At 40.8% G+C, this 23416-nt stretch overlaps 2 protein-coding genes across 2 annotated transcripts in view; both read right to left on the bottom strand.

The window, feature by feature from the left end:
• Positions 1-139: 139 nt before the first annotated feature.
• On the bottom strand, positions 140-14640 carry gas6 (growth arrest-specific 6). Its single transcript, XM_020608960.1, has 15 exons — positions 14089-14640; positions 13697-13857; positions 11573-11597; positions 11402-11464; positions 9062-9184; positions 7869-7988; positions 7193-7315; positions 5208-5329; positions 4685-4803; positions 4080-4269; positions 3818-3982; positions 3557-3725; positions 3209-3348; positions 2878-3079; positions 140-2077 (listed from the first exon to the last, which is right to left on the bottom strand). Exons 1-15 carry the CDS (start codon positions 14162-14164, stop codon positions 1926-1928), a joined length of 1950 nt encoding a protein of 649 aa, XP_020464616.1. The 5' UTR covers positions 14165-14640; the 3' UTR covers positions 140-1925.
• A 1122-nt stretch (positions 14641-15762) lies between these two features.
• pros1 (protein S) overlaps positions 15763-23416 on the bottom strand; it is a 10266-nt gene continuing 2612 nt past the window's right edge. The window contains exons 3-14 of the mRNA XM_020610187.1: positions 22974-22998; positions 22799-22876; positions 22582-22704; positions 22369-22494; positions 20932-21060; positions 20511-20751; positions 20017-20203; positions 19664-19828; positions 19319-19487; positions 18920-19056; positions 18570-18798; positions 15763-16818 (exon numbers count right to left, since the gene is read on the bottom strand). Coding sequence (XP_020465843.1) covers positions 16670-16818; positions 18570-18798; positions 18920-19056; positions 19319-19487; positions 19664-19828; positions 20017-20203; positions 20511-20751; positions 20932-21060; positions 22369-22494; positions 22582-22704; positions 22799-22876; positions 22974-22998 — 1758 coding nt within the window. The 3' untranslated portion in view covers positions 15763-16669. The remainder of the gene's footprint in view (positions 16819-18569; positions 18799-18919; positions 19057-19318; positions 19488-19663; positions 19829-20016; positions 20204-20510; positions 20752-20931; positions 21061-22368; positions 22495-22581; positions 22705-22798; positions 22877-22973; positions 22999-23416) is intronic.

A 23416-nucleotide genomic window follows, 5' to 3' on the forward strand; every position in this document is an offset into this window, starting at 1 on the left:
AAAGTAAACCTTTGGTTTAAAATGCCCGCAGAGCAGGACATGAGAAGCTAATTACTAACATAATCACACAGCCCAGAACAGTATTTTTTGAAAAAAACAATTTTACTCTGATGTTCATACAACTGCTTTTATTTTTGTTTTTAAATAGGATTTTCACTGTTGAGGGAAAATAAAACTCAAAAAGACCTATCAGCTCTGAACACATACTGGCAGTCAAAGATAAAAATAAAAACTAAGGAGTATTTCAATATACAACGTATATGATAAAAAAACAAAAACAAACAAAAAAAAACAACACACCAATTTCTATATTCTGCCATTCATTCATCAGAAAACTAGAAAATGACACATTGCAGAAGGATGTAACATAACACTGGAGCCCTTCTGGCTTTCTCAATCACAATGCTCCTCTGACATTCCTTGTTTATATTGTGTTTTGATTTTCTCAGCACCTATAAAATCAAATTTAAAAACTGATTCTCTAAAGAGTTATGACACTTGGATCCCCAGCTTTTGCTCTCATAGTCTCCAAATCCCCATTTAAAGAGAAGAACCATGAATCTGTCGCTCAAACATTTTTAGGCAGATGAAGTTGACGGACTCAGATTATCGTTCACCTTTGAATCAACTTAAGTCTGCAGAAAACCTCAGTGAGCATCGAGTACTGTTCGTTTTCAGTCTTCTATAAAGCATTGTACAGTCACATTATTTACATATTCAGTATATTACAGCGCACTCTTTTTACTCTCAGTAGCTTGTGTGGTGCGATCCATGCAGTGCTCTCCCTCCTTCAAAGGGAGGGCCCCTTCCTGTCTCCCTGTGCTTCAGTGACTAATCTATCATCCTCAGATTGGTAAATGGCAGGTATTGGCTGTAAATGGGCGATTCTGAGAGAAAGAAGGGGCCTTTGTGACAAAGTTACTGATTGGAGATTACTGATAATCAGGGTGTGAGTCATGTCTTTAACAAAGTATAATAACATGGTGTATTAACTACAACATTTCTTTAGGAAAAGGACTAGCTCTGTTTGTGTTACAGTACTGCACCTTTGTGAAATGATTCACCTGTTTGGAGGGACGCTGTCAAGACGTTTGGGTTGGTTGTTTTCGGTAGGCACGTGGCTGATTTTTAAGGTTGCAGGCAGACATGGAGTGCTGCTTTAGTCAAGAAGAAATCAAGAAAATGGTCCATTTCTACCTGCAACAATGTGCAAGGTTTTCTTCAGAACACAAAGTGGTGCCTAACAAAACACCAGCATGCTGACAGAGGGGATTCAGCTTGTTAGGAGCAAAAAAAAATAAAATAAAAAATTAGTTCCTAGTAACCCTCCAAATCATTATACACCAAATACTCATGAAGATCTGTGCACCTTTTTGGCTGATGTAGGCCTGTTTATCTGGTCCCAATTTTTCATTTCATCAACTTCTTTGTGAACGTGGGCCTTAGGTGAACGGGATGCAAGCGACATGACCACAGCACCATCAGCTGAGAAGCTGCAGTGAAATGTCACTCTCCCTACACAGTTCCAATCAGATCTGCATTTACAGGATGCCAGGCATAGTAGGCTGACCCAAGACCAACCTTTTAACACTGATCCGGATAAGGCCCTGTGTGGCATACAAGGATTTTGAGGCAATGTTGTGCAGCATTTATTCCTATATCTTCTGCCTATTACAGAGATGTTGCCCATTGGTGATGTAACTAGCCTGCTGATTTACAGTACTGTGAAAATCCCTGCAAGCGCCTCTTGGCAGCAGTGTCATCACAGTAAAAGGACAAGGTGATCTTGGGCTAAGGCTTCAGCTGCAACACAATACTTGGTCTATTTTTTTACATTCCAATCTAAATTTATAAATACAGTGGAAATCATTTCCATTGCCTCAGTGAACTGCTTATGGATTGGCTTTGGTAGACTGATGCACTGATCACAGGCGAGAGTCCAGCAGAGGGCATGAGTGTGAGCGGATATCATTGTGTTTGTGAACAGCTCGGTCCAAGTCCAGAGACTGCCCATTTACACTGACCTCCATACAGCCGCTGTAGTGTGCTGACACCAGTGTGGACACCAGAGGAACATCTGAGGGAGAACATGGCAACATGTGATTCAGCAGAGAAGAAGACCGACTATGTGTAGCTACACTACTTGTGAGCTAACCATTAGAAAGAAAACTTCAGTGTGTTGAATCTGTCACAGTATTAACCAACTATTAGACTTTTAATTAAGGTTACATGACAGTTCCCAAGAAGTTGTCTTACAAAAGTTGTCTAGCAAAATCAAAAAAAAGCCTTATGTCTTCTTTCCAGCTTACAGAATGTTTCTGTTGTTTCTGGCTCTACAGTTTTCCCTCAACTAGTACAGAAGTGATAATTAAAGTTTGCTGGGTACCCTGAACAGCCAAGTGGTTTCATTGAGTCTGGAGATGTGGAGACATGGCCATCTCTCCCAGTAACTTTATAGGAATTTCTGTACTGCATGCGCTCACCCTTTTTTCAACCGGGGTGCCATGATGCTCATTGTGATTACAGGTTCAGCTGCAATAATTAATATTATTAATACTATAAAAAGTCACGTTTAACAATCTGCAACACATGGACGAATTAAATTACTCTTCCAACTTAAATGACCAGTGAACAAGAAAGCTGCCTTTCGGAAGGAAGACCTTTTGTCTATACGCTCGTTGGGGTAGACTTTAACATTACTTCACAGCAGGTCAAACTCACAAGGTGAATTTCACCTCACTCTGTCATGCTGGCTGCTGCTCTGGTTCCATTTTGTACTGATATCGTGAGACAACTTTCACATCAACGATAATTATCGTCACATTTTAATATTGTGACATGTTGCCATACCCCCCATTCTCATATGTGTGTCCTCACCGGGGAGGCCTCCTATGAAGGTGGTGGATTGAGAAAAGAGGTCAAAAGGAATTTCTCTGTCTTCACTTCGTCCAGGCTGGCCATCGATCAGCAGCTTGGTTTGGTTGCCTAAGACTGTCACCTCGATTTCATGACTTTCACCATCACACAGCGGAGCCGGAGAGCTGGCGACGACGGAATCATCTACAGATACCAGAAGAAACTGACGACACAAAAACAAAAGGTCAATCTTCAAAAACAAAAAAAACAAAAGCCCAAACAAACAAAAACCAAACATACAGTAACAAACTAACTTTACATACAAACACAGGCTGAAATATAAAGAACTCACATCTCGCCATTCATCTGTGCTGGGGTGATAGTCAGCCAGAGCAATGGAGAGAGGAACTCTGTCCTGGTGAATCAGTGCAAAAAGTACTCCAATTGCAGAGGTTGGACGCAGGATTAATTTGATGCTCAGGTTCTCTGATCCTGAAGAGAGGAGCACAGGAAGAGAGAGAACAGCAGCTCATGAACTTTATACACAAACTGAATGAAGCTAACTGTTGACAGAAGTGTAGCTGATGATGGAAGCCAAACAACTTAAAACACTGACTAACTGCTTCAGGAAGAAGCAATTACACTAAGCTGCGTCTTTCCACATGCTATGCACAAACACACACACACGTGCACACTGCACCATAACTGATGTTGAAGAGAGCGAAGCCTGTGCCGGGGTAATATGATCCAGGAACCTCGGCGCTGAAACACTGCATGTTGTCATTGGACCGGATGGTTTCTTGAATGGAAGTGTCTTCACCCGTCAGCCAGCGCCACTCCTTCATACAACCATCCAGACGAGGGTTTACCTTTTGTAATAAATATTATAGTTGAGAAATATGTAAAGAACGTGTCTTTTTGGTTATTCAAGAAGATACACAAACGCATGCAAAACAAACACCTGATTAACGAGGCCATCCTCTCTGAAAGGGACTCCTCCCACAGTGAGGTTGAGTTCATGCATTCCCTTGTGTAGTGTAAACAGATCACCATTTACTGCAATCTTCATGACGGCTTCCCTGTCAATCTTAATCACAAGGCTCCGCCCCTGCTCCTCTACTGAGATCTGAGAAGACGAGACATTCAAAAGGCTTTCAGTCAGATAATAAAGTTGCTGCAGACACTTGAATACTGCTCACAACCACCTGACAGAAATCTCCAACCTTTCTCCACTGGCCGTCATTGACGATCGGTCCGCTGCTGGTGACCCTGCTAACCGTGCCGTACTTCAACTGCAGCTCTAGCTTTCCGTGGTGCATTGCCAGCACAATCCAGGAACTGTTTAGGTGACCTCCGGCAAAGAAGATCACCCCCTCAGAATCATAGGAGCGGAAGTCGAATTCAGCTGAAAAGCTAGCGGTGGCGACGAGGCGAGTGCATTTATGAATATGTGTGTTTTAATGAGCAAAGTAAGGTGGAAATATATGTGAAATGAAAGGGCAAAAGAAAAGAGAAGGGAGAGGAAGAGATGGCAGAAGAGAAAGGAAATTCCTTTTAGTGACCAAAGAAATTTTATATGGCACACACTTGGCACTCAAAGTGGGTGGTATTTTCACCCCTGCTAATATTACAAGTTAGTTTTTAGAATTAGCTGATACAACTTCACAAAGTGACTATTTATAGTACAAAACAAATACTTAAGTACTTGTAAGGACTTTAGGTACTTTAAAAAGTTCACTATTCATTACTGTGCTCATTCATAAATGAAAATAGTCGTCGCTACAGAATGACCAAGCTCAAACAGACAAATTAACAGTAATTTTCTCACCCAGTGTGAATTCTCCTTCGGAAACGCAGCCTCACCACTGGCACGCCGCTGAACATGCGCCCCAGGTAAAGAGAACGAGAGTTCCTCTTCAGAGACTCTGACATACAGGAAGTTATGGGCTGGAGGAGAAAACAGATGAACAACAACCTGGAGATGATGTATGTTGCCACCTCAATACAACCATATACTATAAGTCAGCTCGACTCGTACAACAGGGGTTCTGCAGGATTCAGCAAGTCCAACTTAAGACTCAAAGCTGCAATCAAATACAAAAACATTTTACTACCAACATTACTTGCCTATGCCAGACAGGCAAAAGTAAGACCTTTGCAATTAAGACTTCTTAATACTTTTTTAAAACTGTGTTTGAGAAAAGGAAATGCAATGCTGTTTTGAAAAGAAGCAGATATCCTGTCCAAAATGGTTAACAGATTAAGAATGTAGTCTATAGTATACATTTACATAAAAGATGTACCTGAAATCAGTAATGGCTGGTCAATATGCAACAGTTAGTGTATTTCACCTTACAGCTCCTGAGGTCCTGGCCCAGCTTCGTGCTCTGACGACCATCACAGAAGCAACGGAAACTGCCTGGCGTGTTCAGACATTCCTGTTCACACACATTTGCCTCACACTCATCCATATCTGATAAGTGACAGAGCAGGTTGAAGAAATTAAAGAGAAGGAGAGATGAAAGTGATGACTGGGGTATAAAGGGTTACAGAGAAGCAGTGGGTTCTTTAAGTTATCAAAGTCACATCAGCTGAGGGCTTAGTGAAAACATTCTCAAGACCAAAACAACATCAGTTCACCAGTTCAAATTTCTTTCCCGTCAACATATCAGGGAATGCAAACAACACTTGAGTCAGGTGGTCCTTGACACTGACTGGGTGGTATCTGCCCGATTCATGTATAACCTTACATGGACATGAGGAGTTTGGCTATAATAAATGTTAATTCTCTGAGGAGGGACATTGAGGTTATGAAAAGTCTGGAGTAAAACAGGGTACACAAGTGATTAGTGACTTGATTTAAGTCTGCAAATTCTTTTTTCATACTGTTACCAACAGACCTGATGCCATGGTTACTTTATCTTATTAAATCACAAGACGGCACTTTTTGGCCTCATCAGTGGAAACTTGTTCATTGTTTAAATCTGTCTGTCAAATTTATTTATATAACTTGGTATCTCAAATTTGCCACAAGTGACTTTAAAATGTGAGCAGGATACAATACCATCCCTCCTTGGATCCTTAAATCAGATAAGAAAAAATTCCCCAGAAAACCCTTTAATAGGAAAAATAATGGGAAGAAACCTAGGAAGGCAACAAAGGAGGGATCCCTCCATCTTGAAGCACAAAGCACAAACAGACATACAATAAATGTCATGTGTATGAAACGGGGCATATATCAGACACGCTGTGTAAAGGATGATCTGCTGTGCTGACCAACACTTCTGTAGCTCAGCCTGTAAACCTATGGCACGTCTTCTGTGTTTGTTAATTCTAACTATTGCATTTTATCTTTACCTCTCCTGTTTTGCTTTTAACTTTTTCTGTCCCGATCAAACTTAAAATCAAAAAGACCATCTATGACTACGTTCACACTGCAGGTCTTAATGCTCAGATCGGATTTTTTGCCAAAATCCGATTTTTTTGCGCTGTTGTTCACACTGTCATTTAAATGGGACTGCCATCTGTCTCATGTGGGAACGGTATACGGCCCTGAGGCGACCCACATGCGCAGAAGAGGACGTGACGTCAGACGCAGCGTACTGTGTTTGCGAAAATAAAAATGGATGCAGCTCGTGATAGCATGTGTTTAGCGATGTACCAGTTAATGTGCAAGAAGAAAAGAGAGCACAAATATTGCTTATGGCCTTTTGTGGAGCAGTGGCTGCTATCTCTGTACAGAGGAATGTGTGGGTGCGGAGCCAGGACTGGTGGGATTGGACTGGACCATCTGAATCACAGTTGTCTGCCATTGCGATTACCCCTCGGCTCCTCCAGCGCAGAATTGTGACGTCTGTCGCATTTCAATGACATAAAAATCGCATGAAATGCGACATGGCCGTTCAGACTGAAGTCGCATTGCAAAACATCGGATATGTATCCGATTTAGGACCACATATGAAAGTGACCTGTGCCGGATTTGAAAAAATCTGATTTGTGCTGTTCACAGTCATAAGGAAATCGGATATGGGTCACATCTGGGCAAAAAGATCAGATTTGGGCCACTTCAGCCTGCAGTGTGAACGTAGTCTAACATTATGTCCCCCTCCAAAATGTGGAATCACAGGCTCAGTCCGTGTATTTTACTCTGAAATTATTTGTTTCTGAAGGCATGACTGGACAACAATTGTGATCAGTCACCTACTTATACCAAATGTCTTTGTATTCCTTTCTTGACCTCACAACTCAGCTGCATCAGGTCCTCCTGAGGGTGAAGCTGTTCCTCTGTCAGTTCTTATTAAACCATGTGTCTTTTATTGTGTGTACATCCACTTACCTACACAGCTCTTTGATTCATTGTCGTAGACATAGCCAGTATCACACAAGCAGTCATAGCCGCCCTCCGTATTCTCACACCGTGCTGTTCCACACACATCAGGGTCCTCACACTCATCCACATCTGAAAAACAAAATGTGGTCAGCTTGATAGTTCAGAGTGTGGTGGAAATTCAACAATACCAAGAAGATCTGATTATCTGGAGCCTATTTGTACCTTTTCTCATTTGTGTCTTAAAAAAAAAAAAAAGTGCCAATCAAAACACACCAGATAGCTGAACTGTATTCATTTGATGAGTTTTAAATTCTGGTTATAACTGGGTAACCACTAGAATCCATTATGCAATTTATTACACTTATCCTAAAGCAGCTTTAAAGGCAGCTCAACAGATTGAGTTTTCCCAAACTCTTTTTCTGTATCAAATATACAACGCATAGTGTGTTTGTTCCAGCACTTCAACTGAAACTACATCAAGCTTAACACTGAAAAATATTTACACTGAACACACCATTTGAGAGGATTTACCATAAAAATCATGTGTTAATTCCAAGATGTCTCCCTGATATCTTTGTGCACATTTCTTTGATCAATGTTCATATTTTGAAAGGGCTTCAAAGTTATTATGATGCAGACTTGGTCGAACAAAGATTTTCTAAATCTATGGTTTATGTCTTACCATTACACGAGCGGCGATCTACCAACATGTAGCCTTGGTGACAGGAGCAGCGGTAACTGCCCATAGTGTTGTTGCACACATGGTCACACCCTCCATTTCCTTTGCTGCACTCGTCGACATCTGCAAAAAGGATGACAGAACGGTCAGTGTGAATGCAGCGAAGCCGTCACCATAGACTGTGTACAGCAACGGGTTGTTAGGCTTGTGTGAAGATTTCCCATAGTAAAGCAGGTTCAGGTTATAGTTAAGGTAACCAATTTTGAAAGTTACATTTAGCAATTCTGAATAGGAGCACGCAGAGTGAATTGTCAGGACAATACAGTTTAAAAAGCTCACTGAAATATCCTATGAATCTGTATTTCATTAAGTGCCTTACAAACTACTGACACACTGTGTCATTGTGGCTGACTGTTGCAGCTCAGTGTTTAGGTGGAGTGTGGTTGTCAAGTGGAAAAGGCTCAGACAAAGTCAAACTGAATCTGTTTTGCTTTCCTCTCTCAAAAAGGTGGCAGGATGAGTCACAGTGGAAATGTGTGGAATGGTGGCTGTGCCTTAAATCGGAGAAACGTTTCTCTGTCGCTCACAGCATGTGTATAAACAATGTTTTCTAGTTCTGCTTGTACAATAAACATTTGTTACATTTTCCTTCTAAAAGTGGAATACTTATCCTTTCAGATTTTTCCCAGAAGATGCAAGCCTCCCCTCATATCTATATACAGTAACTGGCTTTGACCTCTAAAAACACGTGGATTCCTGTTGTGGACTGTGTGACCACAGTTCCCGAACACAGAGTTCATACTGACCTGATGTCTCATTCACACATCATTAATAGCAACAGCAGCAGTTTGATATTAAAGATACAAATCAAACAATAACAGTTACAACTGTAAAATAAAAGTGAAAGAGGAACACTGGAAACTGACTTTTGCAATGTCAAATTAATTCCAGCACAATTTGGATATACATTTATGAAAAACAATGACATTATTTAACACATATCATGTATTTGAAAGCCAGATCTTTCCATTAGTGGGTGACAGAGGAGTTGGCTGTCAGAAGCAAGGTCACAGTGAAGACATTTATCCAGAGACACTGAAGCTGAATGACAGTGCAGAAATTCTACCTCTGCTGAACTCTAGCACGCGTGTACAACTTTTTCCATTCTCTCTCACCATCCATACTGTTGAGAGTACCTTTCTCGCATCTTACTCCTGCCCAGCCTGTAAAACAGTGACAGAGGAAGTTGGCCTTTTTGTCTTCACAGCGCACCGTACCGGTGGGACTACAGGGAGAGGAAGAGCACTGGTCTGGAATATCTTCAAGTGTGAGAAAAACAAAGACAGGCACAGAGAAGGGAGTGTTATTATTATTTTAAAAATGAATCTGTACAAACCGGATACATTCAGTGACTATAACTGTTTAGTAATAAAAGTCATAGGAAGGGCATCTCCTATGTTCTGCATATCAGGATTTCAATATAAATAGCCTAATGCTGGCTAAGCTCTTCTGACCGAGATGCACTAGCTCAGTGCTTCCCAGCATAACTGTCCTCTAACTCATGAGAAACAAGATCAAACTGATATTGCACTGTCTGTTCATTTCTGTCCAGCTTTTCAACCAAACATTTTCACTTGACCCATCTTGCTCAATTCAAGCTTGTGTAAAAGGGGCACAAGTAAATCTGTTCTCTCTCTGTACAGTTTCGTTTTTCTAGAAGTGAAGTTTGAGTGCAGAACAAGTCTGGGCATGTCAGCTGGAGTTCAGAGAGAGAAAGGGACAGTGCCTGGAGAGACAAACATCAAATTGCATGACTTCCACTGAAGGAATGATCCCACTAATTCACCACTTTTGAACAACTGACTGTAAAGCACTAACAAAACATTCAAGTTGCATCATCAGGCTCATTTTCATTAAGAGTTAATATGTACGACTTATCTTACTGCATTGGGCAATAATTACCTTAAATAAGCCTGGAAAACCACACTCTTTAGAGGATGATTATTATTAATTTTATTAAAGTGCATATGTTGTTGTTTCTATTTAAAGGGTCAATCATTGGCCAGTTTTTAAATTCAAAATATTCATTTAACATGTTTGCACATTTGTAAAAGCATCTGCCATGATCACATGTACTTTTCTGTATACAAATATTTAGATAACACTTTTACAAGCAGGACTAGAAAAATCCACCTGCTTCACTAAATGAGGGTAAAATGTATGAAACAGTTACATTTTGTTAGCATTCATATCCTTCAGGACCAATAAAAATGAATCAAAACAGCTTTTAGCAACAAGCAGCTGGAGTGAAATGGAAAACATCTGTATCAATATCAGTGCATACTTGCTGATACAGCATCCATATTCCCCACCCAAAGCGTACAGTCTCTTAACAATCTAGCCACATCAGCCCAGGCTGGTTAGTGAATTATTAGCAAGCAGGGGTAACCACAGGAGTGTGTGCTGTTTCCTCCCACTTAAAATTTTAGAGCTCCCTTGACAGCACAACAGAACTTAGTTTAATTTAATAAAGCATACACTGCAGACTACCACAATGACCTTTTGAATAAGCCCTGCAAAGTTTACTGAGCATGTCACATATAGTAATTGCTAAAGAATGGGAAAATGCATTTTTAATTATTCCATTTTTCAACAGAACAGTAACCAAAACACTTGTGTCTGCAAGCAGACTAAAAAAACAGAAGCTAGGAGAAGTAGGAGAATAAATGTGGTTTGCTGTTATTTAATATGAAATCAGCTTCTGTTATGTGCAAATGTGAAGTCAGAGCACTGATACTCGTATACCACCCACCATGGAACTGCCCTGAAACAGGAGACAGATGGAGAGAGAGAGAGATGTGGTGAGAAAGATGATGTGCTGACAGAACCGGCATATCTTTAAGTGCCACGATGCTGCAGCTGAGTCATGGGAACCCTTCAGCCAATAGCAGCAAAGCCGGGTTGGTCCAGGTCTCTTCTATCCTGATGCAGCAAGAATTCTGTGCTCCATTCACGTCAGACTTTTTTCACATCACTCCTTCATAGAGCCAGTTCACACAGAAGCTGGTGCAGTCACACACAGCGTATGTGACGAATGAAGGGGTGTGTCAGTCATTCACCAATGTGCAGCATCACTCTAGCAAGTGCTGCATTGTTACTCATACATAGCATATATACATTACAGCACACTTCAAAGTTGCAGCATCAGTTACTGTAGGTGTGTCACGCTGCAAAAACTTGCATGGAGTGGCCAAAGAAATGCTTCACCTTTTCTTCCTTTTCCCTCTGTACTTTCAGAGACTGTACGCATGAGTGTGAGCATGATGCAGGGCAGTGATACTGCAGTGCAGCTCAACCACACACTTATAGGTGCATTACTCTGGATGTAGTAATATTTGCACAGTGAAAAGAAAGACAGAAGGAAAGAATAAGAAAGGCACAGTCTGTAAAAATATGAGAAAGGGAGGTTCAGGTCTGTCCACAGTCCTACCATCAAGCATGAAGGTGACAGATCAGTGAGAGGGGATCAAACTTACTGTGGACACACGTGACCAGATCCTGTTTCTTCTTTTCTGAATCTCCAAACTTGTCCACACAGGCTAGACACAAACGAAGCCAATATTCAAATGAAGCAATCACAAACATATAACCAGAAAAGCTGGCTGTATGACTAGAGAAGAATGGTGGTAGTCAGAATGATAACTTACCTAAATACTTGGGATAGAAGTAGTCCTAAGGCAAGAAGAGGAGAGAGAGATAAGGTTATGTAGGTGTAACAAAAAATGTAAACAGAGCAAGATAACCTAAACAAAGGCTTCCAATTAATGAGTGTGTGTGTGTTTGGGGGGTGGGGGGTGTCAATTCCAGATAGAGATTTCAGTATGATTACTCTGTAATCTGTGTGCAAGCTAATGGGTGCGGCCCTTTGCCAGGGGCTTCCTGAGAATTCTCTGCATTCCCGATAGTAGTAGCATACCTCCCACCTCCTGTCTACAGTATTTCTGCACATGTAGGACAAAATTTGGAGAAATGTGCCAATGAAAACACTGGCAGAGACATTACCGATCTTCTGCTGCTGCAGTCGGAGCCAGAGGCAGCAACCTGAGGGGAAAGAAGTGGCTTGTGCAAAATAGTACTCAAGACAAAAGTTTGCTAAAGCCAGGGATACAATACACAACATTGTAACCCTGCTTTGATACAATTATGGATTTATGGAGGTGAGAGGCATTCAGATAAGTCAGAGCAAATTTTAGTCTATTACTAAACTTGTGCTTGGTATAATACTCAGCTGTGACACCTTGTTATTTATTTCATCTGTCCCCTCTTGAAAAGTCACCTAACTGATGAGAGACCAAAAAACTTGTAGTGAGATTTTGTTGCAAAGAGTAATCATGAGCATCAGGAACACCCCAGTCTCCCTCTCTCTGCAGAGCCAGAAAGCTGCAGCAGAAGAAAATGCAGAGTCAGAGACAGGCCCTCTCAGAATGAATAGTGCAGCTATGAATGACACTGCAGCTTTGAGTCACAATATGGGAGAAAACTACAGGTACACTATTCTGCAGGTGATGTGCGTCCAGCTGATCCAAACTCAACCAGAGGACACGTCTCTTGGCTTCAGTCTGAACCCAGCTGGACTTTGCTTTAATCCCCCACCCTATTATGACAGGACACAGTTGTTGGATGTATTTGCTGATAACTTCTGAAGGCTTACATTTTAATGGATTTAACAGACTTGGCCAGGCGTCTGCAATATAAATGACCCACACGATAACTTATCTTACAGACTAACACACAACACAGACACATGCAACACACTGCAGACAAGCATCTGTTAAAAGACTTAAAAGTCTGCATTCTCAGCCAATGAACAAATACACTTCTTAAACCAAAAGCACTTGTTCCACAGTTTCTGACACAAAAGGCTATTTATATCACCGTAGTTTGAGTATTGAGGACAATTTTTCATAATCAACAGAAAATCAACATTCACGTGGATTGAATGGTTGATTTTTCTCATTCACTAATGCAGAATAATCTGTAGTAAGTATTCCTGAGTGCACACACTCTGATGGATTTAGTCGGTAAATGTCAAAAAGAGGGTGATTAGTGAGGCAAGGTGTTGAATGAAAGTCATTTACAGAAAACAGCTAGTGAGCTCTCAGAGAGACTAATCTGAATCTGAGAAGCTAGTCTGCATCATTCACATTTGTGTGTAAGGATGTGTAAGAGTAGGCATATGTAGCTATACAGCAACACAAATGGTGAAAAGATACTCAGGTGTTTCCCACATTTGCCGGGAACCTAACTATGCCAAGCAGCGTTTACGGTATACATATAAAGTGCGAAAGGTGAAGGGATATATTGTATAGTGTGTTGTCTTCACTTAAACCCTATTTCATGAATGAAAGGCTTAGTCACGATGACTCAATGTCTGTCACAGAAACAAACAAAAAGAGAAGAAAACACACCAAGTCCTTGATATGAGACTGTTCTGTGCATTATCAGCATTCTGGATGAACATACTGCAGCATGAACACCAGCAACACACACAATGAATCATTAGTCACATTACAGTCATCAATTTATCATCAATATGAACATGATGCGAACAACCACCCTGCAGCCTTGTGCTAAATGACGAAGTGCTAAAAGGTGCAAGCCTGATAACGGTGTTTTGATTCGCTTATAACAAACTTGGCTGAATTTTTGGTACTGCAGTGATTGTGTCTCAGGGGAGCAGAGGAACCTGCATGCAGCCCTGACTGAAAAATACAACATTTAGAGTCTTTTTTGTCCTGTAACTATGCTGCTGATAATGTATAGTTACTAACCGTCTCTGGGTCGTTTTCAAACACTTCTCTGGCTTCCTCTTTGGTGCACCTTTCCTCCACACATTCCCTTTCCAAGTGTCCTTGCTTCGTCTCCTCGAAAACTTGATATGCTCTCCTGTGTCTGCTCAGAAACCGATTCGCCTCTTCAGAAGACAAGGAAACTTAAAAAAGAAGAGACAACTAGGTTAATTCACCCACACAAACAAGAAAAGGTTCAACAACTCTGGCAATGAGCAATATTTTGATTCCCATAAACGAAAGTACTTATGATGAAAAGATTGCGAAACACCATCCGTTAATAACTGGGGCATGTATTATCATTTGCCACAACACAAATGTCAATGGGGACTTAGCGAGCTAGCTAGCCGCCTAGCATGTAATTGTTTACTTACTGCTGTCGGACCAGCGGACCACCAGCAGGATTAGCAGGGCTGCCGATAAAAGAGATTTTGTTGGGGTCAGCCGCATTGTTTAACCGCTGTGTCTGCGCCAAGCTCCAGAAACTTTCTCCTGCCCCGTGTTGTAGTGTCTCTGTCCCCCCCTGTGCCTCAATGTCACCGCTGTCTGCACCGAGCCGAGGCTAACGTTAACTTGCTGCGAAACACTGCAGGTATTCAGGTGGTTCCGACCATGAACGTTTTTAATGTTATTAAAAATCACTGTCGCAGCGGAGCGTTGCAACCTACACTGTCGTGTTTCTCCTGCATATTGTTCACAACGCGAATTAAGCGAGCGTCCTGTTTTCTCCGGGGTTCACCTCGTACCCATTGCGGACTCTACTTTATTTTCTGACACTGTTCTCTGGTGTTGAGACCTCTCTGGCTGGATTGAGTCCCCAGTCTGCGGAGAAACTATGCTGCGTGCTTCAGCAGGGGCAGTAGCTCTGAAACACGAAGGCAGGAGTTTGTAATGATGTAGACACCTCTCACCATGGCCGGCTTAACTTGGTGAGGAGCCCAGGGCAAGACATTTGTTGTTGGGCCCCCACTGTTAACGACAGGTTCACTACTGCACTAGTGTTGAAATTATTAAACAGTCAATTGGTAGAAAATTATCTGACAGTTTGATCATTGATTAGCCTAACTGAGTCTTTTTTTTTAAATGCCAAAAACACTCACTAGTTCTTTGGGGTTTTAACTATTGATCAGACAAAGCATACAAATTTGAATATGTGAGCTTAAACTTCAGGGAACAATTACAGGCATTATTCCCCATTTCCTTACTCTTAAATGTGCAGCTTGTAAGATCTAGAAGGAATTATCCTATCATTGAGGCTGACATGTTGAGCTGCCATGTTTTTTTACAGCAGCCTAAAATGGACAAACCACACACTAGTATGAAATTTTAAACTGTTCAAACATATTGTTCCTGAAAGGTTGCAGCATTGTAAGTGCTTCTGCACATTGTCATTTTAAATATGGACCCAACGTCTGCAACCGATTGATGAACAGCATTTTCACGCAAGGTTATAACAAAGAAATCAGTATTGGGGAGATATAAAAAAAAATCATGTGATGATGAAAAACATTTACCAATATGAATAGTTTGAGATAAAATTAAATGGCAATATTATTTTCACAGCCTAGTTTAAAACAAAAAGTTGGCAGAACAGAGCATGACAGTGCAGTACCATCTGTCCCAAGAGAAATCTGTGAAGAAAGTATGAATCACTTTAAGTTGAAGGGAAACAGACCTGGGTCAAACAGTGTCTTATAAATAACAGCGGTGTGAGTTTGTTGTGTCACAGAGGAGCTAGGACACAAGCAGTGCTGGAAAGATGGCCACAGAAAATAATCAGGAAGTGTGTTTGGTATTGTGTTGAAGATACATCTGACATTTAATGAACTATCAGTACTTTGCCTCATGACATTCTGATCAACCACGGACTGTCGATTCATACGTTGTTTGATGTGAGCATTATCATCACTGCATTTAAAACCATGACATGTACAATAGTTGCCAGAAACTCATTTAAGTACAGTCCCGTTACTATACACATTGTTCTCTGAGAAGACATTTTTCCTGCAGTCTTACTGAAAAAATTGAATATTGAAGAAGTATCAAAATATGGTTGCTCTGATAAAGTTTTATTAAAGCAAACACAAACAATGAACAACTACATTTAAGTTATATATTAAGGGTGGTCTGCTTAAAATGCACAAGGTGAATTTTGAACACAGGAGAACCCTGAAGATGGGATAAAAACAGAAGGAAAGAAATTGTAGATAGTCTTTAAAGGCCAGGCATAATGAGTGATGCACACATAAAATGATAACCATGCTTCTAAATGCTACTAAACTAATGCAGCATCTCATGAAGGCAGAACTCCAATAAGGGGTGGTGATTCATTTGGGAAAATGCAACAGAACTGGATCAAGTGGCTCGGTTTTCTCCTCTCTCAACCAACCGCCACACTTTTAGCTGTCTCCTGACATCAACCTCCACACAGTTACAGTTGAAGAGAATTAAGAGATAGCACCATGATTGAACAGCAGGAGCAGGTGGTCTCACAGACTGATCAACAGTGACAGTTTGTCTATTTTTTACATAAACACAGTGGGTGTGCTATAGAGCTCAGCTCTTTTTTTAAGTTTCTTGGAAAGCACTGAATTCATTGCAACAAACTGGAACAACTACGTCATCAAATCATCCAGTTTCCGATTAGCTCACTGGCAAACCAGCACAAAAAACTGAGCAAAATGCTCTCATGACAGGAACAGTGGTACATATGGATAAAAAGAACAAGACAAAGTTTAAAATAACACATCAGAGAAAGTCGACAAAAATGACTATAACTGTTTACCTCCTCTTCATGTCTTTCTCATCCTCTTCCTGCCTCCCTCCTCTCCTCTACGTAGCTCTATCCAAAGTATCTGAAGAATTGGCCACTGTGGGGTGCTGCTTAAAATGAGCCAATTTTTCATACTAAGGTCACTTTCTGTACAGTTGCGATTCATCTCAGTGGCTTTCAGATTAAGGGGAGTAAGGAGGACAGGAATGGGAGTTAATACTGTTATGTTTGCTGAACGCATCATCAAAGTCCAGCTGCTGACTGTTGATAGTGATGTCCATGCAGCCGTGGTAAAAGGCCGTCACAGGTGTGGCAGAAAGCGGGACATCATCTTGGGAGAGAAATTGGGACAGACAATGACAAGAGATCTTTTTAAAACTACAGTAGTAACATGTTACACAATAACATTTGAAATAATAATATAAGCAACAAAAATAACATATAGGTACATGATGAGGTCTGAGTGCAAAATTAGACTTCAAGACAGGTCTAAAGTTTGAGCACACAGACAGCAAATGTTCATTCCCCTTTTGATTTTTACTCTCATGAGAACACAGAGGAACCTTTAATGAGATATAGTGAGAAATATGCTGGTATAGCAGAATAACAATTCAATTTACAGGGGTTTTAACTTGGTCTTCCCTGAATTCTGAAGCTCCCAGGAAGCAAGTGAGGAGAGGGGACGACTGCAATGATGTGGTTTACATTTAGTCAGCACATGGAGATGAGCCAAAACTATTACTGAAGTACAGTAATACAATTTAACAATGTAAACTCAGATGTTCCAGCCTACACCAGGACAGACTGACTGTACTGATTTCTTTTGTTTAGCCATACATTTAACAACAAAACCATGAGTTCTGTTTGGTCAGTGAGTGGAAAAATAACTTCTCAGTAAGTACATTTTTATCGGGACTACAATGTTGCACCTTTGCAGACAGAAATAGCTCAACAACTACTGGATGGATTGCTGTGAAATTTTGTGCAAATATTCATGGTTCTCAGCAAGCTGAGTGGTGAGTCCATGACTTTCCACAAACACCATCACTGTTTACCACCACACTTTACATTCAGTGAATGTAAATTGAAGTGAACTGAAGTGAAATTTGGTACAGATATTCATGTGCACCACAGGATAAATTACAACCAATTTGGCAATTCCTTAACTTTTAATCTAGTGCCATCACCTGGTCAAAGATGTAAATTGTCCAATATACTGAAAAATTAAAGACATTCCTATCAGAATCTGTTGTATTTTTGTGTGCAGTGCTAACTGGCAAATGTTAGCATGCTAAATTAAAATATGGCAGCATGTTAACCATAGCATTTAGATATAGCCAGTATGGCTGTAGAGTGTTATGGAGAACACCTACTGGATGCGAACAATTTGGGCAACATTGCCTCCACCACTTCTTGCTTGTTGTGGCAGGTGTGCGAATTTATGTGACCTGTGTTATATTGTGCCAAGCAGTGCTCCATTTCTGTTTATATCCATAATCCCTTACAGACAGTAACCACTGAATTGTCCTAATTTGCATAAAGTTAAAAATGAATGAAATTAAATCCCATCATATGAAGTGACTCACTCTTATGGCCCACAGTGAATGAATGAGGATGAGCTTAGCATCACGTTGCTCTGCCGTCAGAAAGTCTTTTGTGTTGTGATGCTTTCAGAGACTACCATCTCCATTGTTTAATCTGTGCAATGAGCATATAACAGATGGCCAGCAGCAGCCTGTGTTGGATGGGATCAGAGGCAGCCAGGAGCCACCTCAGCACTGTACACAAAGCACAGTGATGTTGGCAGGCAGCCGCCTGAGCAGCAACCGCTCACTGTCTGAGAGCAACATTAGTCTTCTTTGTGTACTGGTGGTTTTGAAACTCTTTAATAAACCAGTTAACCCACTTTCACTTCTGTTAATTAAGTAGAGATCAGCCTACAATTTTGCTCTTACAGCACAATCAGGAGGATATTCCATGTAGGTTCGCTTTAAAACATTTCTAGCATGACTTTTGCATTTTTGCATTGCATGATAGCATTACTTTAGTTCTCAGTTACTTGTACTTAGTGCTTTCACTAACCTGGTATCCCACCAATAAATGTACTGACAGAGTTCTGCATGGTGGTGTTGAGGCGCTCTAGTGCCTTCTGCAGGGCATCAGACTTAATGTAGGTAACAGTAGAGGTGTTGGCTGAGATCTGGATTTCTGTGGGAGTCACATTCAGGTGCAATGTCAGCCGCTCGGGGTAACACAACATCAGCGAGTCTACCCTTGCCACAGAGATGCCATGCAGGAACACTTGCAGGTTCTGGACCATGGAGAGCAATGACATCACAATGTTTAATCAAATGTGTTTGTGCTTCTATATGCATGAAGACATGCAGAGAAACATTTGTGCTTATTGTGAACAAAAGTGTGAATTAACTCACAGCATCTTCTTCTCCCTTTGTTACCACAGCGACCAACAAGGGGACTGTGTTGTTGTAGACAAGAGCAAAGAGGACACCTGTGCTGGTGGACGGGCGCATACTCATCCTTATATCCACATTCCAGCTACCATTATCACCTAGTTACACCCACATCCATACAAACAGGGACAAATACATTTCTTTTGTCAGCTTGGAAATGTAAGAACTTTGGCCATTTCTAAATAGTTTTTTGATAAAGCTCCCCGTCTTTAAACCAAGGCATTATGCCTTAGAGTACATTTGGTCCTGCAGCACTGTGCTGCTGCTAAGTGCTCTTAAGCAGGTTGGATCGAATGCTGGGGTCAAACTTTCCCACAGGATTTAATAAAGCTAATATTAATAATAACTTAACTTACTCACTGTAGTCAATGTTGAAGTGTGCCAGTCCTGCCCCAGTGAAGAAAGATCCTCGTTCCACATGCACAAAGCAATGCTTACTCTTCTTCTCCTGGATGACCTCTTTTACCCCAGATGCTCCCTGGTTCATCAAGTTCCAGCCCCGCATGCAGCCGTCAAGTCGAGGGTTGATCTGACAGACGAATGCAAACGCACGGAGCACAGCAATAAGATGGTCTTTAGCACAGTATCTTAGTCTATCAATACAAATTCCTATTTATGTCACCTCTGTGTTGATAAGCGAAAAGAATCCATCACGTTTGCTGGGTGATTTTGTTGTGTGTGCACGCCGTCACATGACCAGCTTACAGGTTTGATGAGGTTGTCAGTGCGGTTGGGCAGACCAGCGATGTACACCTTGGTCTCCAGTTTGCCATCAACTGAAGCAAAGAGACTCTCAGGGCTGTTGATGCTCATCACAGCTTCCTTGCTGATCTTCAAACTAATGCTGTTCTCCAGTTCATCCACAGAGATCTGCATGTTACAAAAAACACTAACTTAACTTTTACTACTCCAACACTCTCAGCACAGTTAAGCACATGGTTACCGCAACACAATGCACTTTCCTTCATTTGAGTGTATCAATTAATTTTTCAGCAACAACTGTGTTAGCCAGGAACAAGTTGATCGTATGTAGCCAGTTACTGGTTTACACCTCTTACCACATGCCACTGTCCATCATTGATGGCTTTTCCTCCAGTGGTGAGCTTGAATGTGTGCTGGTTTTTGAACTGTATTTCAAGGCGACCACCTCTTAGCCCCAACATGAACCACGAGTCCGGAGAGGACTCGGCATACAGAACAACTCCCTCTGGGTCAAACGTACGAAAGTCAAACTCTGCTGCAAACCTAACAATGACAGGAGACAAATATGAGTTTACATAGTAATGTTTAAATTTAACTGCATAGTCCATATAAATGTTTTTACTTGTTTTAACCCAATCGCTAAAAATCATGTACAATTCACACAAAATTAATCAACTATTCCACTTTGTCAATTTTTCCCATTCAGAGATTCATTTCCATCTATGTCACTATGGTATGAAAACCAACTTTTAGAGGCTTAAACTAGCATGGGATACACACACAACATACACAACATTTTGATGAACCTTTAGGAAAAGTACAGTGCAGTGAGTGTGTGTGTGATAGACACTTTGTGTTCTCCGGCAGTCGAAAACGCAGGTAGATGACAGGTAGGCCTGCAAACTGCTCCCCCAGGTAAAGCATCTCAGAGTGTTTGTGATCATACAGGTCCACACAAACAGGGATTGTTTCACAGTATCGTCCATTCTCTGCCAAACGAAGACCCCGACGCCCATCACAGTGGCACGTGTAGCTGGCCACTGTGTTTATACAAGTGCCGTCGCACACATTCAACTGACACTCGTCCACATCTGCAACAACAGAAACATAACATTTGCAGTGGCGTTTGGTTAAACGCTTACTTGAAGGTGTGATTGCAGTAGGCATGATATGAGTGTATTCTAACGTACAAGAATCTAGTTTAAAATAGTCAGTTTTGTCACCTCTCAAACTCTTCATGGTAAAACAGGAACAATAAACTGAAGTCTTACCATTGCAGGTCTTGGAAATGAAATTATATTTAAGTCCTGGGGGGCAATTGCACTCGTACATGCCCAGCGTGTTAACACATTTAGCTGGTTTTTCACAGATACTGGGATACAATAGGCATTCATCAATATCTGGAAAACAGTAAAATGAAAATGTCAGTGGGAAAATGGTCTTGTGAATATTTGTGTCAAGAACTGTTTAAATCCTCATTAGAAAAATGGCAAATAAACTATTTGGCACATTGATGAAATTAATAAATATGAGGGAAATTACAATAACTACAACCTCTTATTTGTACCTTTTTTTCACAATTTCGCACCACAGATTTTCATACTGATGCCCTACCTTTCATGCAGTCTTACACACCTGCATTTTTTCTGTAAAACATACATATCGTTCTGCCGATAGTGCAGTGCAGCTGCAAGCAGAGACCATTTGAAAAACTCTCCCTCTGTGGTGCTTTCAAGGAAAGAGTCGGCTACTGAAAATCAAAGCTTTTGTAACATAAACCTATCACAACTCCACTGTGTAAAGAATATGGTTTAGCTTTATCTGGAGACTCTCAACTCGTATCAATCTCTTTGAATATAATACATAAACAAGTTGTTGATGGGCAGAAGATAAACAGTATGTTTGATAATTAATAGTTTAACAGTGACTGCTCACATTTATGGCATGCTTTGGAAAGAGTCAACATAAAATATTAAACATTAATGTTCAATTAGGTGTTTGTATTGCCTGCCAGGTGCACAACCATCTGTATGTCATTGTAAATCTCCACAGCCATAAAAATAAATGCAAATTTACCAAACAAACTCAGTCCATGTTTGTGAAGACTTTGTACTCAATGAGCATTCAACACACTCAAAGATAAACACTGACTGAACTGCCCACACAAAACAGGACAGATATAAATATGCAGAAATGAGCCAACAAGCATAAAAACACCAAGCAGGTTCCAATAGATCAGATATATGTGACTCTTGGTCTGTTTACACCAAAAAAAGCCAAACCATCTTTTCAGATGTTAAAAGCTTTTCACGTTATGTTGCATAAGAGGTCACCTCAGGTCAGCTTGAGAAATAACAAATGTGCCACCCCTGAGGACAACAGCTGGGACAAGAGAGATTTAGTTATGAAGTGTGTAAGGCTCTGCTGTCCATATGAATAAATAAAAAGGAAATCATCAGAAAGAATAATACACCATGCAGATACATCTGTGTTTGCTCAGCTGCATAGTAGCTCTACATGCTCCTCCTCCATACAGAAAGCAAAACAGCTGTGTATCATGACATAAGCCATTAGTACATAGGCAGAAGGTATATTAAACAATTTCTTTCTGAACTTTTGTGTATTTGAAATAAATTACAATGTAAATGATTTATGAATTAATTGCAGTTTAGCTGCACAAATTGCAGATGAAATGAATGAAGTCTTACCTATGCAGTTGATTTTGTCTTTGAGCATGTAGCCATCTTCACACATGCAGTAGAAACTCCCCGGGACATTGTAACATTTTTGGTTGCATCCCGCTGGAAACTCAGGATCTGAGCACTCGTTAATGTCTGCCCAGTCAACACATTGCACAACAAATATTGATATTTAACCTGAAAGCAAACAGTTAAAGTCTCAAATGATGCAGCAGGACTCACCATTCGCACAGCGTGACCCCTTCCAGCCAGGCTTGCACACACATGTGTAGGAGGCTTGGCCATCCACGCATCTCTCTGAACCCTCCTCATAGCATGGAAACGGTGTGCACTGGTTACTGATCTCTGTTGAAAGCATTTAACAGCTGAAACTAACCTCAATTCGCTGACAGAAAAGTGCAAACACTGTCCCCTGAAAAGTCTAGGTAAGGCCCTTCACCGTTCACACAGGTGCGAAGGTCCGATGGGATAGCAGAATCCTGGTTGTTGATGCCAACACGGTAAGTACCCAGACACACTGTAACAAAAAGTGTTCTTGATCTGAATAAGGTAATAAACACACAACTAAAATGATACGACACCATATCAAGAAACAATAAATTTGACACACTTACGAACATATTTGGGGTAGAAGTATTCCTGTATAAACACACAAGTCAGCAAATCAAGATTGAATGAAGATTTTAAAATTCCAATATGACAATAATGACAGGAAGACAAAGAAAGGAGAGAGCGGGCAGCGAGTGAGATTACAGCCAGCTGTGCTCTGCATCAGAGCACGGTTCCGAATCAGAACTTCAGTAAATGTAAAGTAAATGTTTCAAAATGTTACACAAAGAAATTGATTTAATATTCATATTTGCTTGTTTTCATAACCCCATATTTTAGTAAATGGAATATACAGTGGGGCAAATAAGTATTTGATACACTGCCGATTTTTCAGGTTTTCCCACTTACAGAGAATGGACAGATCTGTCATTTTCAGCGTAGGTACACCTCAACTGTGATAGACAGAATCTACTAAAAAAAGATCCAGAAAAGCACATTGTTAGATTTT

The sequence above is a fragment of the Monopterus albus genome, unplaced genomic scaffold (genome assembly GCF_001952655.1).
Source record: "Monopterus albus unplaced genomic scaffold, M_albus_1.0 scaffold4.1, whole genome shotgun sequence".
In the NCBI taxonomy this organism is placed as follows: domain Eukaryota; kingdom Metazoa; phylum Chordata; class Actinopteri; order Synbranchiformes; family Synbranchidae; genus Monopterus; species Monopterus albus.